The sequence below is a fragment of the Lichenostomus cassidix genome, chromosome 4 (assembly GCF_008360975.1).
Source record: "Lichenostomus cassidix isolate B80296 chromosome 4, HeHo_3.0, whole genome shotgun sequence".
NCBI lineage: Eukaryota > Metazoa > Chordata > Aves > Passeriformes > Meliphagidae > Lichenostomus > Lichenostomus cassidix.
Window position 1 is genome coordinate 32,984,748 of NC_139484.1, and position 16,406 is coordinate 33,001,153.

Below are 16,406 nucleotides of genomic sequence, written 5' to 3' on the forward strand. Positions count from 1 at the left end.
AATGCATTACATCTTGAAACAGTTCATGGGAAGATCATCCCAGAATGGCAGTGATTAAAAAAGCATATTTGAAATATAGCAGCTGGTTATCAGAGATACATGACTTTCTTAAAGTTGAGATGTTACATATCCACAACGAACAAGAGATAATAGGCCCATAGGACTGCAAGGGATCTCAGAAAGATGTCTAATGCATTCTTAAGACAGAAACAGCTATTCCTATATCTTTGCTGATATATGCTTATCTAACTTGGTTTTAAAAACCTGCAAAAATGAATATTTCACAGCCTTCTAGGTACTGTATTGCTTCGTCATCCTTAATATGAGAAATATAGGAAGTTGGGGCAGCATTTTTAGTCATGGCTAAACCAGATGTTTCTTGTTGCAATTCAAAGATGTTAACTTTTTTCCTTTTCACTATGGTCATAGAAAAGAGATTCCTTTTACTTTTTAAAGGAATCTATTATATAATTTGAGAGTGTTATTATGTCCTCCCTCAGTTCTATGTTCTTGTGGGCTAGAAAACACCTAATTCATTTAATCTTTCCTGGTAAACAGTGTTTTCTAGGCATTTGATCACACTACTCTTTGAGATTCTTTTCAACTAGTCCGCATCTTTCTTGAAACTGATAGCCCCAAAACTAGGGTGTGTTTCTCCAGATGAGTCATTACATCTGATGAGCCTGTGCAAGAGCTAATTCATATATATTGTAGCCTCTCCTTCCATTTAGGCACCTGAGCATTGAGAAACTTCCTGTTTCTCAACAGCTGCCATGTTCAGTGCATGGTCAGTTGGATATGACTCCAAATAGGAGCCAGAGCTCTCTCCACAGCACTGATACCCCATCATTGGCTCCAGTGTGTACCCTGTTTTGCATGTCTTTAGACATAAAGTTATTCCATATTTCCTTTTCCAGATCTCTTCTATAATCTCTTAAAAGTTGCTGTGAGCTCCAGGCTTGTCTTCATGGCATTTAGCAGTGTTTTCTCAATACTGCAAGTTCAAAACCCATCTTCTCTATCTTAATGTCATGTGATAGTCCAACCAGCTTTATACTCCCCTTGATATCAGACTTCTCTAGTTTGCTAATGGACAGTTGTTTGGAAAAATATCAAAAACTTTACAGCTGGATCCCTCCTTCCCATCAGAATAATTTAATCTGCTGAAGTCTTAAACTATAATTATTTGTCATCATGGCTAGTTTATTTAACCTGAGTTTTATAGCAGTTAATTATTAAAATATTGTTTTATAATGCAGTTGAATCACTAACTCAATACTTTGAAATTTTCTACATAGTGATAGTCATTTTTATCCATGAGCTGCAGATGTGAGAATAAGAATAAAGTATTAAGGTACTAGTATTTGTAGTTCTACTACCTAGCAGTGTACGCTGGCATTAATATCAGTTACAGCAAGTATTTATGCATCTAGTTAATTAGGGGAAATAAAGCTCAGATCGGTAACAGATTCAAAACACCCTTTGTTCACTACTGCTTCTCTATCCTTATGTTACTTCCTATCAAACTGGAAGTGCCTGAAGACACAGTCAATATACTTCTCTGTCTGCAAAGCCAAAAAAAGGGTCAGCAAATTGTTCTTTTTACATAGTGAGACAAAAAAGAAAGGAACAATTAGTCATATTGTTCTGGTAGCTCAACACACCTTTGATCTCAATTTGTGACAATTTTTTTCTCCACTAGAAGACTTAAACAATTTTTATGACAAGATTTAGATGACTTACTGCAATTGCTACTGTATCCTTTTGTCTAATATTTGACAGATCTGTCTGAGAGACAGGAAAATCAAATCTCTTTCATATGCTTCCCCAGACATTGTAGACTGAACAGATGAATGCTTTAGCCTTTTTTTGAACTTGCTAGGATATCAAACAGGCATTGCTGGCAATTTCTTCAAGTTAGTGAAACAGATAAAAACGGTGAAACATGTGAGGTGCACCTCTGTAGCATACTTCAGCTACAGAACATATTCTAAAATGTGCCTAGTCACTCCTATAAAACGAGAAGAAAGCAGAGTTGTGCTAAATAATCTGCGCACGGGGGAGGGCTGACTCATGCTCTCAGGTGTTGAATAACCCTGGCAGCTGGCACAGCTTCCCTGCTGGCGGTGGTGTGGTCTGCAGGAGGGGCTGAGCAAGGCACAGGTTGCCATGGTCTAAAGCTCGGTGCACTGACAGAAATATATAATAATATAATATTGATATAAATACACCGGGATAGGCAGCTGCTAGCTGAGGAATGTTGGTTATAGTATTGGGATGGACATCTGCATTGAGCGGATAGAGAGGCTCTAGATACATTTGCCATCACAAGAAGCCCTCTTGGGGCAGTGAACCAGGACATTTAGTAACCACAACTGTATCTTGATCCCTGACGAAAAGCAAATCCATCAGGCCAGGTCATAGCCAATATCTCTTTTCAAATCATATTTATGATTGAAAGAGGTGTTTTCACCCTGAAAAACCCCTCTGCTCCCTCTGCTTCCTGAGCAAGATTTTGTTTGGGAATTTTGTGAACCTCTTTTTCTTACTTTGTATAACATAAAGGTGATGATACATGGTCCTAGTATGCTTATGAAATTCTGCAGTTTTTCATCCAGACTTTCATACAGTCAGTACCGTGGCAAGCTGATGTCATGGTCTATGATGATATCACATTTTCAAGAGTGCAGTTTTTTTAAAAAAGGGCAGCATTGACCCTACCTGATTCTCTCTTCCTTCATATTAATTTAAGAGTATTTTGACAGTAATTGTGAAATCCTGTTACTTAAAAGAATCAGTATATTGTTCCAGTCATTTCACTTTCTCTTTTTAATTTGTTTCTCATTGCTCGCCATCATTGATCAGCTAGACTGATTAAATGGAATTAGAGATTCATAAATAGTTACTGTCTCCAAATGCTGTCTGGTGCAATAAAGATTAAAGAGATGATCTTTAAAACCTGCCAGTTGATTCAATTTAAGGGATGTGACAAGAGTTCGTACAGCACAGAGAGATCTTGGTCTTTTGCTAAACACACCCAGGGTCAAACCCATAATATTGCAAATTAGTTTACTTCATGTATTTTTTTATTTTAGTTTCCCTTATTCTTGTCTCAGTGCAATTGTTGAAGTGAATTGTTGTAGCTAAACTGGTGTGTCTGGTGTGCTTGACAAGACATTGAACCTAGCAAATCCTAATGACCCTCTGTAAGTGTGAACTGCTGCTGTTATTTTAAGACTTGGTGTTAATTCTAGTTTTCCTTGACATGTAAAGAAACACTCAATAAATTTCTTGATATTTTCTAGGGAGTACTTGAAATCTGTCAAGTAACCATTGTAAGAGAACTCTTATCCTCCAGCTGCTTACTTTTTAGGAGCAGGTTAGCATTAAAAATATAGTTCCTGATATGTTGGGGTTTAGATGTACAGATTTAGACAACCTAGAGGAATACTATATAAAAGATTGCAGTTAATTTTTTTCTTCTGAAAAAAAACCCTATCTTTCAAATCTGGCAGATGAGGTACCCTCAGTCATTAAACACATTTGAGAATGCTCAACATTTTTTTTATTACTGTATGATTAAAATGTCAAATTGTTTTGTCAAACACCTAAAAATATATCTGATTTACGAAATAACCCATAGAAGATTTCAGAGGTGGTTTGAAACACCTCTGTTTTCAAGAAACAATAATCTTCTTGGTATTGTTAATTTTATTTGGTAAATTGTCTAATGAGATATTTTCTTATTTAAAAATTGTCTTCATAACTTCGTGTCTCATACTGGCCATTTGGTTGTTCTGCAATTAGCACACAGCTATTCCCTAACCTTTTCAAGTCTTAAAAGGTTAGATACTCTTTTGGTCCAAAAGAAATAAGAAAGACGAGATGTGATAGACTGTAGTTAAATTCCTGGTTTAATATTTTGCCCTTGTTATGAATCGCATCAATTAAAGCAAAGCAACTTTTCCTTTTTATTTGTTCATCTCCAGAGTATCAATGTGAAATAACTATATTGAATCTGTAGGGAAATTTTTAGGCTGCCAAATATGTCTATTCTAGCTGAGGCATGTGAAGCATATAAAGTGTATGAAGTCAGTAAAATAGGCATGTTAAAACTATTGAAAATGGGTTAAATATTCTACATCTTTAAGTCTCAGTAACGTGTTGCTTTGTTTATAGCCATATATAAACATTAACGTTGTTTAGTTCTGCATTGCAGTTTTTCTCTGTAGAGTTTCCACTCAGTGGCAAACAGGAAGACTCTATAGAAACACTTAAACTGTTTTAAGCAAAGGGATTCTCTCTGCCTTTTCGCAATTATTTGTGCTTATCCTAACTTTATTCTCATCAGTCTCTTGCACTGCCATCATGTGTTGTGTTAAGATCATAAAAGTTTTTAATAACAGATTAAATTCCAGGATTTAAACGAATGTGTTTAAATGTGTTGAATCTCCAAGGTGTATATTACTGGATTATATGTGAATGGAAAACTAAATAGGTTAAAATTGGTTGCATGGCTGGGCTTGAGGGGTTGTGGTAAATGGATTGGATTCAAGCTGTGACTGAAAGTGCAGGACCACAGTGGTTTATCCTGCAACCTGCCCTTTTTACCATTTTTATCAGTGACCCACGAAGAGGTGATGGTGCATGCTCTCACCAGAGCATCACTTATTTTTATTGATTCTTTAGCTGAAAACAAGTTCCTGTGTCATTCTATAGACTGAGTAGACTGTCATGACAGTGACAATTCTGTTGATCAAAGCTAGTATCTTTTAAGATCTTGAATAATATTAAAAAAGCCCCATTCTTGTGTCGCTTGTAAGGTATTTTGAATAATAAGTTGTCCTTGTAGAAGATCTAGAGTTTGTGAGACTGCCGAATTACAGAGGGCGTTAAACTGCTGAATCTTTATGTACTGTTTTCTCAAGTTTTAACTGAATTTGCTATGTGGTTTGTAGAGATGTGTATGAAAACTTTCATCTATGTTTGTGTTTTAATTACAGGTGCTGTTCTTATGTGGGTCGAAGGGGAAATGGTCCTCAGGCTATATCTATTGGCAAGAACTGTGATAAATTTGGCATAGTTGTCCATGAGTTGGGTCATGTGATAGGTTTTTGGCACGAACATACACGACCAGACCGTGATGACCATGTCACCATCATTAGAGAAAACATCCAACCTGGTGAGATATTCTGATAAGTATTTTGTAGGAAAAAAAAAATCATATTTACTTTTTATTTAGTTTCCTTCATCTGCTCAATGCTATTGGAACTGATTGCTGAATAGCAGAAGTAGCATTTTTGCCTACTATTTCTCTTAGCTTGATTGTATCCCTAATACACTGATGGGTCCAAAGAACTTATGGTATGGAATTATGAACTAAGTATAATTCTTTTTATCCTGTTCTGCTTTTGTTAAGTTGCAGCAGCTGTATCTGGAAAATGTGACTTTGTAGTGTCTGCATTACATGGAGCCTCAGAGAGCAGCCTTTGCCGAAGCAAAGTCTCCAGTATCCAGTAGTTCAGTGCTGGATTAGTATCCAGTCTAATGAGTGAGCAGGGTTCTTCTGGAGTCTTTGCCATCAAATTATTTCTTTTTGGAATTAAGCATCAAACCAAAAATTTATATGGACTCTACATGAAGTGCATCATGATGTGTGGGCCCTTTATGTGTTGAATGAGACTAGTCCTTCTAAATCCAAATATAGAAATATGATCTGTGTTTCAGAAGATGTCTGCCCTCTCAGTGAAGAAAATATAATAAAGTCACACACTTTATCCCAAATGGCAAAGATTTATGAATGTCAGTGAGTAATTAGGTTAGGATCTGTGTTGGTTTTCTTTTCCAGTTTGGTTTTTAACTTTACAGAAAAATATATTAAAGAATCTCTAATTATCAATCATTTGTAGGTCAGGAATATAACTTTTTGAAGATGGAGCCTGGAGAGGTGAACTCCCTTGGGGAGCCATATGACTTTGACAGCATCATGCACTATGCCAGGAACACCTTCTCAAGGTTGGAGTCTCAGGTTATACCTTTTGACTTTTAATTCTATTCCTGTCTGTGAATGCTAAGAACTATGCTTTTTGAAGTACTTTGAAATCCCTTGAAATGTCCCTTGCAATATAGTATTCTTACAGCAGTCAAAGCACAGCTTGTTTATTTTAAGTCAAAATAATTTAATTATCTTTTAAAATGCATGTATTTTCTGTTTTGTTTCAAAGCAGCCTTTTGATCTTGCTTCAGTTCTCTAGATTTTTAGACAAGATGATCTGGAAACATAATTTTATATGATATACACTTGCTTTTTGTGTCCACAAAAATTTGCATTTAGAAAAATCAAGTGAGTGAAATGGCTATGAATGTTATGTGTAACGTGATCTGTTCTCTAAAAGAGAAATCTCCTTTGATTTGTAATGGATTATGCAGGTAGAACACAGGTTATTCAGACATCTACCACACAAGCCACAGCCTTTGCTAAGGACTCCAGCCAACCATTTAAAACAGAGGCTACAGCCTCCTCTCTGTGGCTTATACAGATAGTTACTCTCATCTGAAAGGATGCAGGGTGTGGGGAGCTGTACAGTGAGCTGGTCCTATAGGTCAGCCCTGCTCTAGAGAGTAAGTGAAGGAGGCTTTCACCCAGCCTCCAGTTATATTTCATACCAAGTTACAGTTCAGCTAATTATTCTCTAAAAATACCAGACTAATGTGAAATTAAAAGAAACCTCCAGAAACACCCACCAAAAATTTTAGTATGAAAAGTTATTTGCTTGGGTGGTTTTTTTAATTTTATTTTTCCAATTCATGCATTTTAAGGCAAAGATATGAGACAATCTGACACTTTGAAATAAACTGAGGGCCATTAAAACCTAACCAGCCTTTGCAAATTTGTTGGGCTTGTTGTCTCAATATAAATTGTATTATTATAGAAAAATCCAACCAAGGGCTGTATTACTCAGCATCCACATAGAAGAGCATGGGAAGGAGCCACATGAGGTAGTTATTAGTCACATTGCTTAATCCAGTTACACATGCCATTACCTTAAGGAAGAGATTATAAGAACCTGTATAAAATAGAGTAATTGAACAAGACAGAACCCCCCCGAGTCCTAGGGCAATGACAACATCAAGGTAATTTGATTTGTTGGCCCTGATCTCACCACTTTCCAAGCTGGCAAAAACCGATAGTGCCAAGAGTAGGCATGCCCTGCCTCAAGGCACACAAGGTTGTTACTTCATCCTGTCTAAAACCAGCCAGCAAACCCCTGAGGTCAGGTATTGATTTGCACTAATTCATCTTGCAAGCATGAGTCATGCACAGTGTGGCATATTGCCAGATGTTTGTGAGACTTTGCTCACCCGGATAAGTAGTGAAAATCACAAAACATCATAAAGTTCTAGTCATACACAAGGATTTTGTTCATGCTGTATTAAAACTTACAGTATTTTCCCTCATTAAAGTGCTAAGGCATTTAAGAGAGAATTGTTTTCACAGTTTTTCAAAGTACAAAAAGCATCAGTCTCAGGTTGTACTGAAATTCGCTGGAAAATAGAATTATAATTTATAGATGCAATCACTTTCTGAAGAATAATGTGCCTTAGTTCTAGGACCAGATTAATACCATATGTAGTTTATTTCACTGCTTAGGGTAACATCCTGAGATGATTCTTTCTTTGCAAAATTTCTAGTGATGCCACAAAAAATCTAACAGGATGAAGAGAGCAGTATGTATCTGCAATACTCAAAATGATTCATTTATTATAATTTAAAAATGAATACGTGTTTATAAATGGTATTCCTAACTACAAAGATCCTTACTTTTCATTCATTTTTGGACTTAAGTTATGTCTGAAAGTATTGGTTTTACCTTCCAATAAAAGCCCTACAAGTATATAAGAGACTAAAAAGAAAAAAGAACTAAAGAAAAAGAGACTATAGGAACACATTCTTCTGTTAACTTCCATTTTATGGGATTTCAGGGCTTTTAAATTCTGTAACATGATAATAGAATGTAATTTTGTACCTTACTCTTTTCAAATTTATTTGAGAACACAAAAATGTTGTAGATCATCTGGGGAATTTTGATTAGACTACACATTTGGAACAAGTGTGCTTCTCTATGATGTCTTGTCATTTAAGGTTAATGTCATTAAAATCGCATATGGTAAGTTGATGTATTTTATTGTGAAGCAAGTAAAGGCTGGCAAGTAAACATTTTTGTTTCAAAAGCAGCAGCTAGAGTGGAGTTAGATGTTTTATAACACTTGACAGAATCATGATTGGCAAATGTGTCTGACTTTACCTGCCCTTACACTTGTAAGTCAGACTTTAGGACTTCTTGCAAAAACTTTGTTAGAAATGGGACTATGGGATTAAGAATTTTGTGATAGAGATTAATCTATGTATTTTTATGAAATGTTATGGGTTTTTTTCAATATAGCAATAGCTTAATGGCAGTGTCTTTTCCCTGTGTAGTCTTAATAGTAGTAATTGATCCTCCTCCTCCTGTCTAGCAGAAATATAAAAACTAATATGTTATTTGATGTACCGAGAGAAGATTCTTTTTTGGTAACTTGGCATAAAGTTTGCCAACCTGAGGAAATTTGTGGCATGTTTTGTGCATTTAAAGTTCTGTATTTACCCTCTTATTTACACCAAATGTAAAAACCAAATTTACAAAACAGGTATACATTCATGGAACTCAGAGAGTTTTATGACAGAAACCTGATAGGGGTTTTTGGGGTCTATTTTTATTTTTATTTTTTTTAGGGGCATGTTTCTGGATACCATTCTCCCTTCCCGTGATGACAATGGTATACGACCTGCCATTGGCCAGCGTACTCGTCTAAGTAAAGGAGATATTGCACAGGCAAGAAAGCTGTATAGATGTCCAGGTATTGCACCACAAACAAACCAAAACCACATACTAGCAGCTGTTTGACTTGTTGTTCAAGAGGAATGATAAACTTTTTGAGTCAGCTTCTTAGTTGTCTGTTTCTGTGTTGGCAGCTGACATAGGCTGCTCAAGAACTGAATCATAAAATATCTTATAGACAAGGTCGCTGGAATGCAAAGCACCTAAGGACAGATAAACTATATGAAACACTGACATTTTGATCTGCTTTCATTTGCTGTTCAACAACTAGGAAAAAAAAATGCCTAATATCACTTCTGGTTTGCATACTGGCTGCAGTCCCTTATTTGAATTCAAGTTGAATGCAGAAGGAGCAAAATGAATTATTGTACTCAGCTCTGGACTCATTCTATTTTTTTTTAATTTGACAAATATCAAGCCAGGGCAACTAAATTGTAAACTCATTTATGGATTAAATGGTTAGATTTTATTACAAAATTTCTACAGTTTTAACACGTACCTTTACTATTTAATGTCTTCTGCCTAATTCTAGCATCCTATATTTTGAATGCATATTAATTTTTTATTTCAAAATAGTGTAGTAGAGTTGCAATCTGTCTTGGAGACATCAGTGGCAAGCCTGGAGTAACCCAGAGTCAACTCTGTGCCTCTTCACTAAATGCTGCCAAAATGCTGGAAATCTCAAAGGAAAAGGTTTCCACTTCCTTGCTCTAGTTATGGCTGATACCACTGTTAACCTTTGGTGTGAATCAAAGAAATTCAGAAGTTCCATCTCTCAGTCAGAATTTACCAGCAAGGTCCTTGTGGGAGGTTACACATCCCAGCTCTGTGCCACATAAGCCTACAGCCTTACTGCTCCTCAAGGGAGTTAATGAAATCTCAGTAACTGTTTTAACTTAGATATCTTGCTACTTTTAACCACCTGATCAATACAGAAGGACTAAAGAAAGGGATCAGGGTTAAAACAGTGGAGATGCTTCTAATTTGCACCAGGAGCAATGGGATCTACTGAAGATCTGGGGATTAGGGTGTGCATTTTGATGAGCATTTTTCAGCTGAAATACATTTTTCTTTTGTGCTGTAAGTATGCTGAATCATAGCCTTGTATGTACTGAGAGCATGCACAGAGCTTCTGGGCCTGCCAGAGGAGAAACCACTTTAACACCTTTCCTTAAACAACTGTTCCTTTGGGAGCAATTTTTGCTCTTTCCTTTTGGTACAGAAAGTACTTTAATAATGACACTCTTGGCAGCATTATTTCTACTGAAAGTATACAGAGAGCAACAATTTCATAAACAGGATACATCTATATTTTGGCAAAAGACAAATTTTGGAGGAAAAATAGTCTATAAAAGTAAAACCACTGTTAAAGTAGGTACAATCATGTTTACTTAAGAAAAGAAAAAAGTAATTATAAGCTAGGCTTTTAGTGTGAATATAATACTCTAATATGCACTTTCAGTCAACTGGAAAAGATACAATGTTCTTTTTGAGCTAACATTCCAAGAGTTGTTCAGAGAAAACATCCTTTGCATATATGCCGTGAAGACATGTACTGAGAGTTATGATTTCATTCAAAGTCGTTGAAGTCTGCTTGGAAGTTAGTTTCACAGTCTTGTAAAACCACTGTGATTGTTCAGTAGCAGTGTGCACTTGGAAGGTAAGATATTTTTTGCAGCACTGGTGGACACAGATGGATAATAAAATGAATAGTGGTTGAAGGATCATGCTCCTTTTCTGGCACTGAGCTTTGGCAAACTTTGGGATAAAAGACAGCTTTCCAACCTTACTTAGATGATCCATGCCGTAAAAAAAAGTGCATTTTAAGAGAGAGAAAAAGGCAGAAGGTTTTTTTCCAAATGTTAAATAGCATACTATTTTAAATGCTATTTTTTCAAGTAATATTTTTTATATAAGCTGCATAGCTAAATAACACAACCCAAGCTGAAGCATGCAATAAAGAAAGCAAATCTCTGAAAGTTGCACAGTACTTTTGTTCTCATAAATTTTCCAGCAAATACTGAAACTGAAAATTCAGACAGACATAAAGCTTTTGGTTTTATGTAAAGAATGTGATCATTGTAGTATATAGCAAAAAAATCCCTGACACTGTGTTGGTTTTGGAGGTATGTTTTATTTCCTATTTCAGACTGAAGAGATTAATCATGATAACTGTTTATGATAAAACAGCAGTTTTTTACGATAAAACTGCAGTGAATATTTCAATCCTTAATAATACCTGCATTGTTTCATGTGTTCATATGCGCTGCCTTGAATGTAATATAATGAGAATACAGAAAGCAATAACTTAATCAGTATTTTCCAGAGACCCACACTTCTATGATAAAAGATTTTATGGTATTGTGCATGTTTGTTTGTAGTTCTGATTATTTCTGCAAACAGTTGCTGGTCCCAGTCATTTTCTGGGGTCCATGAACATGAAGTTGAGCTCAGGATTGCTAGAGACTACAGGTGATCCTCACAGCAGGGAGGCAGCTGAGCCTCCCAGGGTGTTTCCGCTAGTCAGGATATTCAGAGTCATTATTCAGGAAGGGGCTTAATGACCAAAAACAGTTTTGAGATTAGTGAAGCCAAGGAGTGACATTTGATAACCTGCCTTTCAGCAGCAGGGTAAGTGCCAGTTCTCTATAATGTAGCAATTTTGGTTTGTTTTTAACTTTTCCTTAGGATTTTTGTAAAAGGAAAATGTAATTGCTGATAGAGATGTGTAACATTTTAAAACCGACTTATATTGTTACAGGATGGAATTATAAGGGGAAAGAAGGCAACGAAGTTGAAGTCCTTTCTCTGCCAATATTTTGAATTTTGAGTGTCTTGGTATTTGGGAATAAAACTTGAACTTCAAGGCTGGATGTATTATAGTGGTTTTCAGACACTCTAATGGAGTGATGGAATGCATTTTCTTCTGGTGTAACTGCTAAAATTTCAACACAACTCTGCCTTTATAGTTTTACATAGAAATTTTAGTTGATTTAATGTTCATATATAGTTTTATAGGAGCGGGAAAATGAGAAAAGAAAATGGTGGAGCAACATACTTGTATGCCAGAAGAGAGAACAAAAAATGTGTGTGTAGAACGGGACTGAATAATGGATAGGAAAGGAGTCTCAGAGAGGTGGGAGAAGTCTCTTTAGAAGAAGAGAAGGTAGATGGATGAAGTTCAGCAAATTTACAAATTGCCTGAGCCTGTGACAGTCTGTGTAGAAAAGAGCAGTTGTAGGCTGAAGCCTGTCTCTTTTTTGTGCTGTTCTTACTGCTCCTCAGACTTATGTTGCTGCCATCTCTATTAGATTAGAAAAGAATGTTCACCTTCAACAGTCAAACCTCTGTTCACTGCATAAGGTGGATTAACGTTTTAAGATTAAAACAGTTTCCCTATAACTATAAAGGGGAATCAAGTCAATAGTAAGACCCTGAGTTGTAGTAAACAGATTTAAGGTTTTGATTTAACAAATACATAATCAGCAGTAGATATTTTTAGGATTTTGTGGCAGCTTTATATGCCATATATGCATTGTTGTACAGACTTGTGTCTAAGTGTTAAAGACTTTAAAGAAAAAGGGTAAACTCAAATTAGCCATAAATGACAGTATGTATTTGCTAGTGCTATGTGAAAAGGAATGAGGCTCTGTTCCCTAACTGTCCTGGAGGACCTGGGCTTCATCATTTGCAGATTTTACTGTAATCCTTGATGGGACTTTTCCGTGTGTGCAGGCCAGCCCAGAGAGGTGTTACACACTGGCTGTGTAATTAAACGTTGCTGCAGAGTACACTGGGGGGAATTGCTTTGTGTAAGCATATAATCTACCTGCTGCCTACACCCATGGATAATCTTTGCAAGGAGAAGCAAAAAATAGTTTTTCTTTCCTAACCACAGAAAGTCTTATTGGATGTCTGACCTTCTCAAGCCATAAAACAGAGGAGTGGCTTTTATGGTTAGAGTATGTGTGTGGAGAAAGCTAAAGTGGCATTTCTGCAAGTGGTCTACCCTAGTGTAATTGATATAAAGCACGACATGTGAAAGGGGTGGAAAAGCATCAGAAAAAAATCTTGGCAAATGTTAATGAATAACAAAGGAATAAAAATGTACAAATACTTTATAAAGTAGAGCTGTATAAGATTGAAGTTGTAATTGACATCTTCTGACAGGAAATATACTAAGTATGAAATGAAATTTAAATAAGTGGCCCTTACCACTCATTTTCCTTACACATTTCTCTCCCAAAGTGGATTTTGTTACTAGTGGACAATTAAACAGTAAAAAATTTTATAATATTCTGTTTTATAAACCTAGTCATGGATACTGCAGTTGCTACAGTCCAAATACAAAGAAAACATTTACATTCTCTAGTGGTAGAATTTTAACTGTGTCCCATTGCAGAGAAATGTGCTTTTCAACAAGAAATTCCCAAATATCACCCTGTCTACAGCAGCTTTGGAAACCAGCCTGGAACTGAAATCCCATGGAAAATTAATTCAGCTATTGATTGGTATAAAATGTTCTTGTTATGGTTCCCTTGAGTAATCAAGAATTTAAAATTAAAAGATAAATATGGCATAACACATAAACCCAAGTGCATTTTATAAATTCTGATTGTCCTAATTCTTAGCAGAAGTTATCTAGTTACATGTTTCTCTTACACTTCTGTTAAATTCAGAGGTCTCTCTGAAAATAATTTTGATTTTATAGAGATCTCCCAGGAATTTAATGTGGATATAAGATAAATTTTTATATTAAATATCTTTATTCTGTAAGTCCTGGGGAAAAAAAAGTAAGATGCTCCATGGCTCCTTTTGCAACTTAAAAGCCATTGTTCTAAGTCTATACACATCTTCCGTATATGGAGCATGGAATGTTCCAGCATAGTCCTAATGAAGTCATGCATGGGGGGAAGAATAAGAGAGGGCTCTAAAACGGACGAGAGGAATACTTGGATTCTCATGGTTGTCAAATCTTTGGGCTCCTCTGTCTTGTACTCCTTAGTGAGACAGCAGTTTCACTGCTGGCTTGTTCTTAAAGGCTGTACCTATGCACTGTAAGCTGCAGCACAGCTCACCAGCTCTGGGGGAACCCAGCACAGGACTCTGCAACTTAGTCAAGTTTGTGTTCGTGGTTGCAGTGAAAATAAATTGTGGTTAATGACAGATATAGCCTTTTCACTGAAAAGGCTTTGTGCAGAAATGTCATTTGCTGTGGCTGCCTGCAATTTTTTAAAGATAATACTGCGCTTTTTAAATGAAGGGAGGAAAATAATTTTTTTTTCCTGTTTTATTCCTAAAGGACATAGTGATGATGGCTGTAGCCATTAGACCTCTTGAGGACCATGCCAATCTTTTCTTTCTCTCCTCATCACAATAACCATTTGAGTATCAGAGAGCATATTTAGTGCCTTGAATGTAATTTATGCCTGATATTACAGTGTAGTTGTCAGACCACATCTTAGATGCATTTTAACAAGACAGCCTTTACAGCTGTGTTGTCTGTCTTTGTCCTAAACAATCCTTTCCTTTGTCCTCTTTTATTTAAAGATTTTCCAGATCATTTATAATTCATTGATATTTTGATGACACAGTTATTCACCTTCTGGCAATGGTAGCCCTGTAATTTGAAAGCACTGCAGATCTGATTACACTGTTGGTCATGGGATAATCTCAAATTCATATCTTGTGTCACAGCTGCAAAATCAGTGGGTGAAACAATTTGATTAAGGTCAAAAAAGATGACTGATCAAGGTGTAACACCCTACCAAAATCAGTTTTAATAGTGGAGAGTGGCAGGAGCTTCCAGTGTTATATTTTGGTATGATGATTTATTAACCAGTCCAGCAGCATCTAGCAGCATGATTGACAGGTGAGAGATGGGTGCTAAAAGCTTCAATAATAAAGAATATAAAAGCCTTTGGTATTTTAAGACTTTACATTTGCTTTGCTTTTATTACTCATATCTCTACAAATCACTCTTGCAAGAGGCTTTGTTGAAAATAGGATTTAATTTTCTATACCAACACAAATGAGTGTGTTTAGGTCAGATCTGTCTCTCATGTGGGTAAAGTACTAAATTAAATGAAACCACTGACAGAATTTCAGTGTGGTGCAAGTAATGTTGTGCTAGCATTTGTTTTAGTTTTAAAAGGATGTCTAACTGTTTTTTTATTACCAAAAGAGTTCTATGTATAATGTTGCAGTTGATTGACAGCAATGATATTTTTAAGACTGCCATAATTTTGGTTATGTCAGCAGACAACACGCAAGTGAAATAGTTCATGGAATTAAAACATCCTGCATGAAATGGAATGAATGTCAGACTGGGTTAAAATCATGCCTTTGAGTAAATTGTAAACTAACTAGTTTGTTTTCCATTCTGCATCTGCAGTGAGTTAAATGTATTCCAAGTAGATATTGGAAAGATGCATTTTTTTCTGGTGGGCACATTAAATTTTATATTTTTACTGTAATTTGTTTCTTTCAGCCTGTGGAGAAACACTGCAGGAATCTACAGGCAACTTTTCTTCTCCTGGATTTCCAAATGGTTATCCTTCCTACACACACTGCATATGGAGAATCTCTGTGACCCCAGGAGAGAAGGTATTTTAATGTTTCTTTAGTGAGACACAGATACTATTTTCCAAGTACAATGTTGGGGTTATTTAGTTTTTTGTTGAAGTTTAAAGGATGCATATTTATTAAAAATAAGGGTATGTCATAAAAAAATGGGACCATGGGCAATGTACTACTGACTTGACTTTGATCTGTGGCATCATCTATTCGTCCTTGTGAAAGGAATGTGTGATTTCAGCCTGCTCTACGTTTGCACCATGAACTCCCTTTAAAATGGTCACCCAGTTCAATTTATGGTTCAGTATGAAAATGTTAGAAGTCATTCAGGCTCCTGGATGGTCCATTTTCCAGCATGGCCTCTGGCAAGCTGACTGGCCTGTATGGGGCTGATAGCTAGGCTGGAACTAAGGAAATTCTTAGTGTGTTAAATAAGATGTTTCCAGAATGAAACTGTAATAATATGAGTAACGAAAGTGACATTGTATGTATTCCCTGGTGCTGGTTCTAGTGCATATAGTTTTACTTTCTGCAGATCAGTTTTATGGGAAAAAGAATGGGGAAAAAGTGGGCTTGGTGAGAGCAGTTTGGAGAGAGATGTGTGCTATCTTATGAAAGCAAAACCTATCATTCTTTTGTACACTTCCAAAATGTGCTAGCTAGCTAAATCTTATTTTAAATTATTGGCTCAAATATCATGCTGCTTCAAAACAAATAAGGATAGAGGGAGTGATGAAAAGCTTCAGCTGAGACAAAATATGCCGGAAAAAGGGTGTTAATTTCCTTACATGAAGCAGTGGCTGATACTAAGCAGTCAAATATTAAAGGCTAAAATATAGAATCTAAAGACTGAAATGTAGAACCAAACATGGGACTCAGTACTGGCAAGTCCAAAGAGGAAGACTCAGCATTTCTCCCATATATTTCAGTTCTTTTTCTCAGTGGTCTCCC

The 16,406-nt window shown here is 36.1% G+C and overlaps 1 protein-coding gene across 2 annotated transcripts in view; it reads left to right on the forward strand.

Annotated features, from left to right (window-relative positions):
• Nucleotides 1–16,406, forward strand: part of TLL1 (tolloid like 1) — a 123,942-nt gene that overhangs the window by 66,173 nt on the left and 41,363 nt on the right. For both annotated transcript variants that reach the window (XM_085058636.1, XM_085058637.1), the window contains 4 exons: nucleotides 5,004–5,182; nucleotides 5,910–6,015; nucleotides 8,774–8,898; nucleotides 15,370–15,485. In XM_085058636.1, the coding sequence (XP_084914762.1) occupies nucleotides 5,004–5,182; nucleotides 5,910–6,015; nucleotides 8,774–8,898; nucleotides 15,370–15,485 (526 nt within the window). The remainder of the gene's footprint in view (nucleotides 1–5,003; nucleotides 5,183–5,909; nucleotides 6,016–8,773; nucleotides 8,899–15,369; nucleotides 15,486–16,406) is intronic.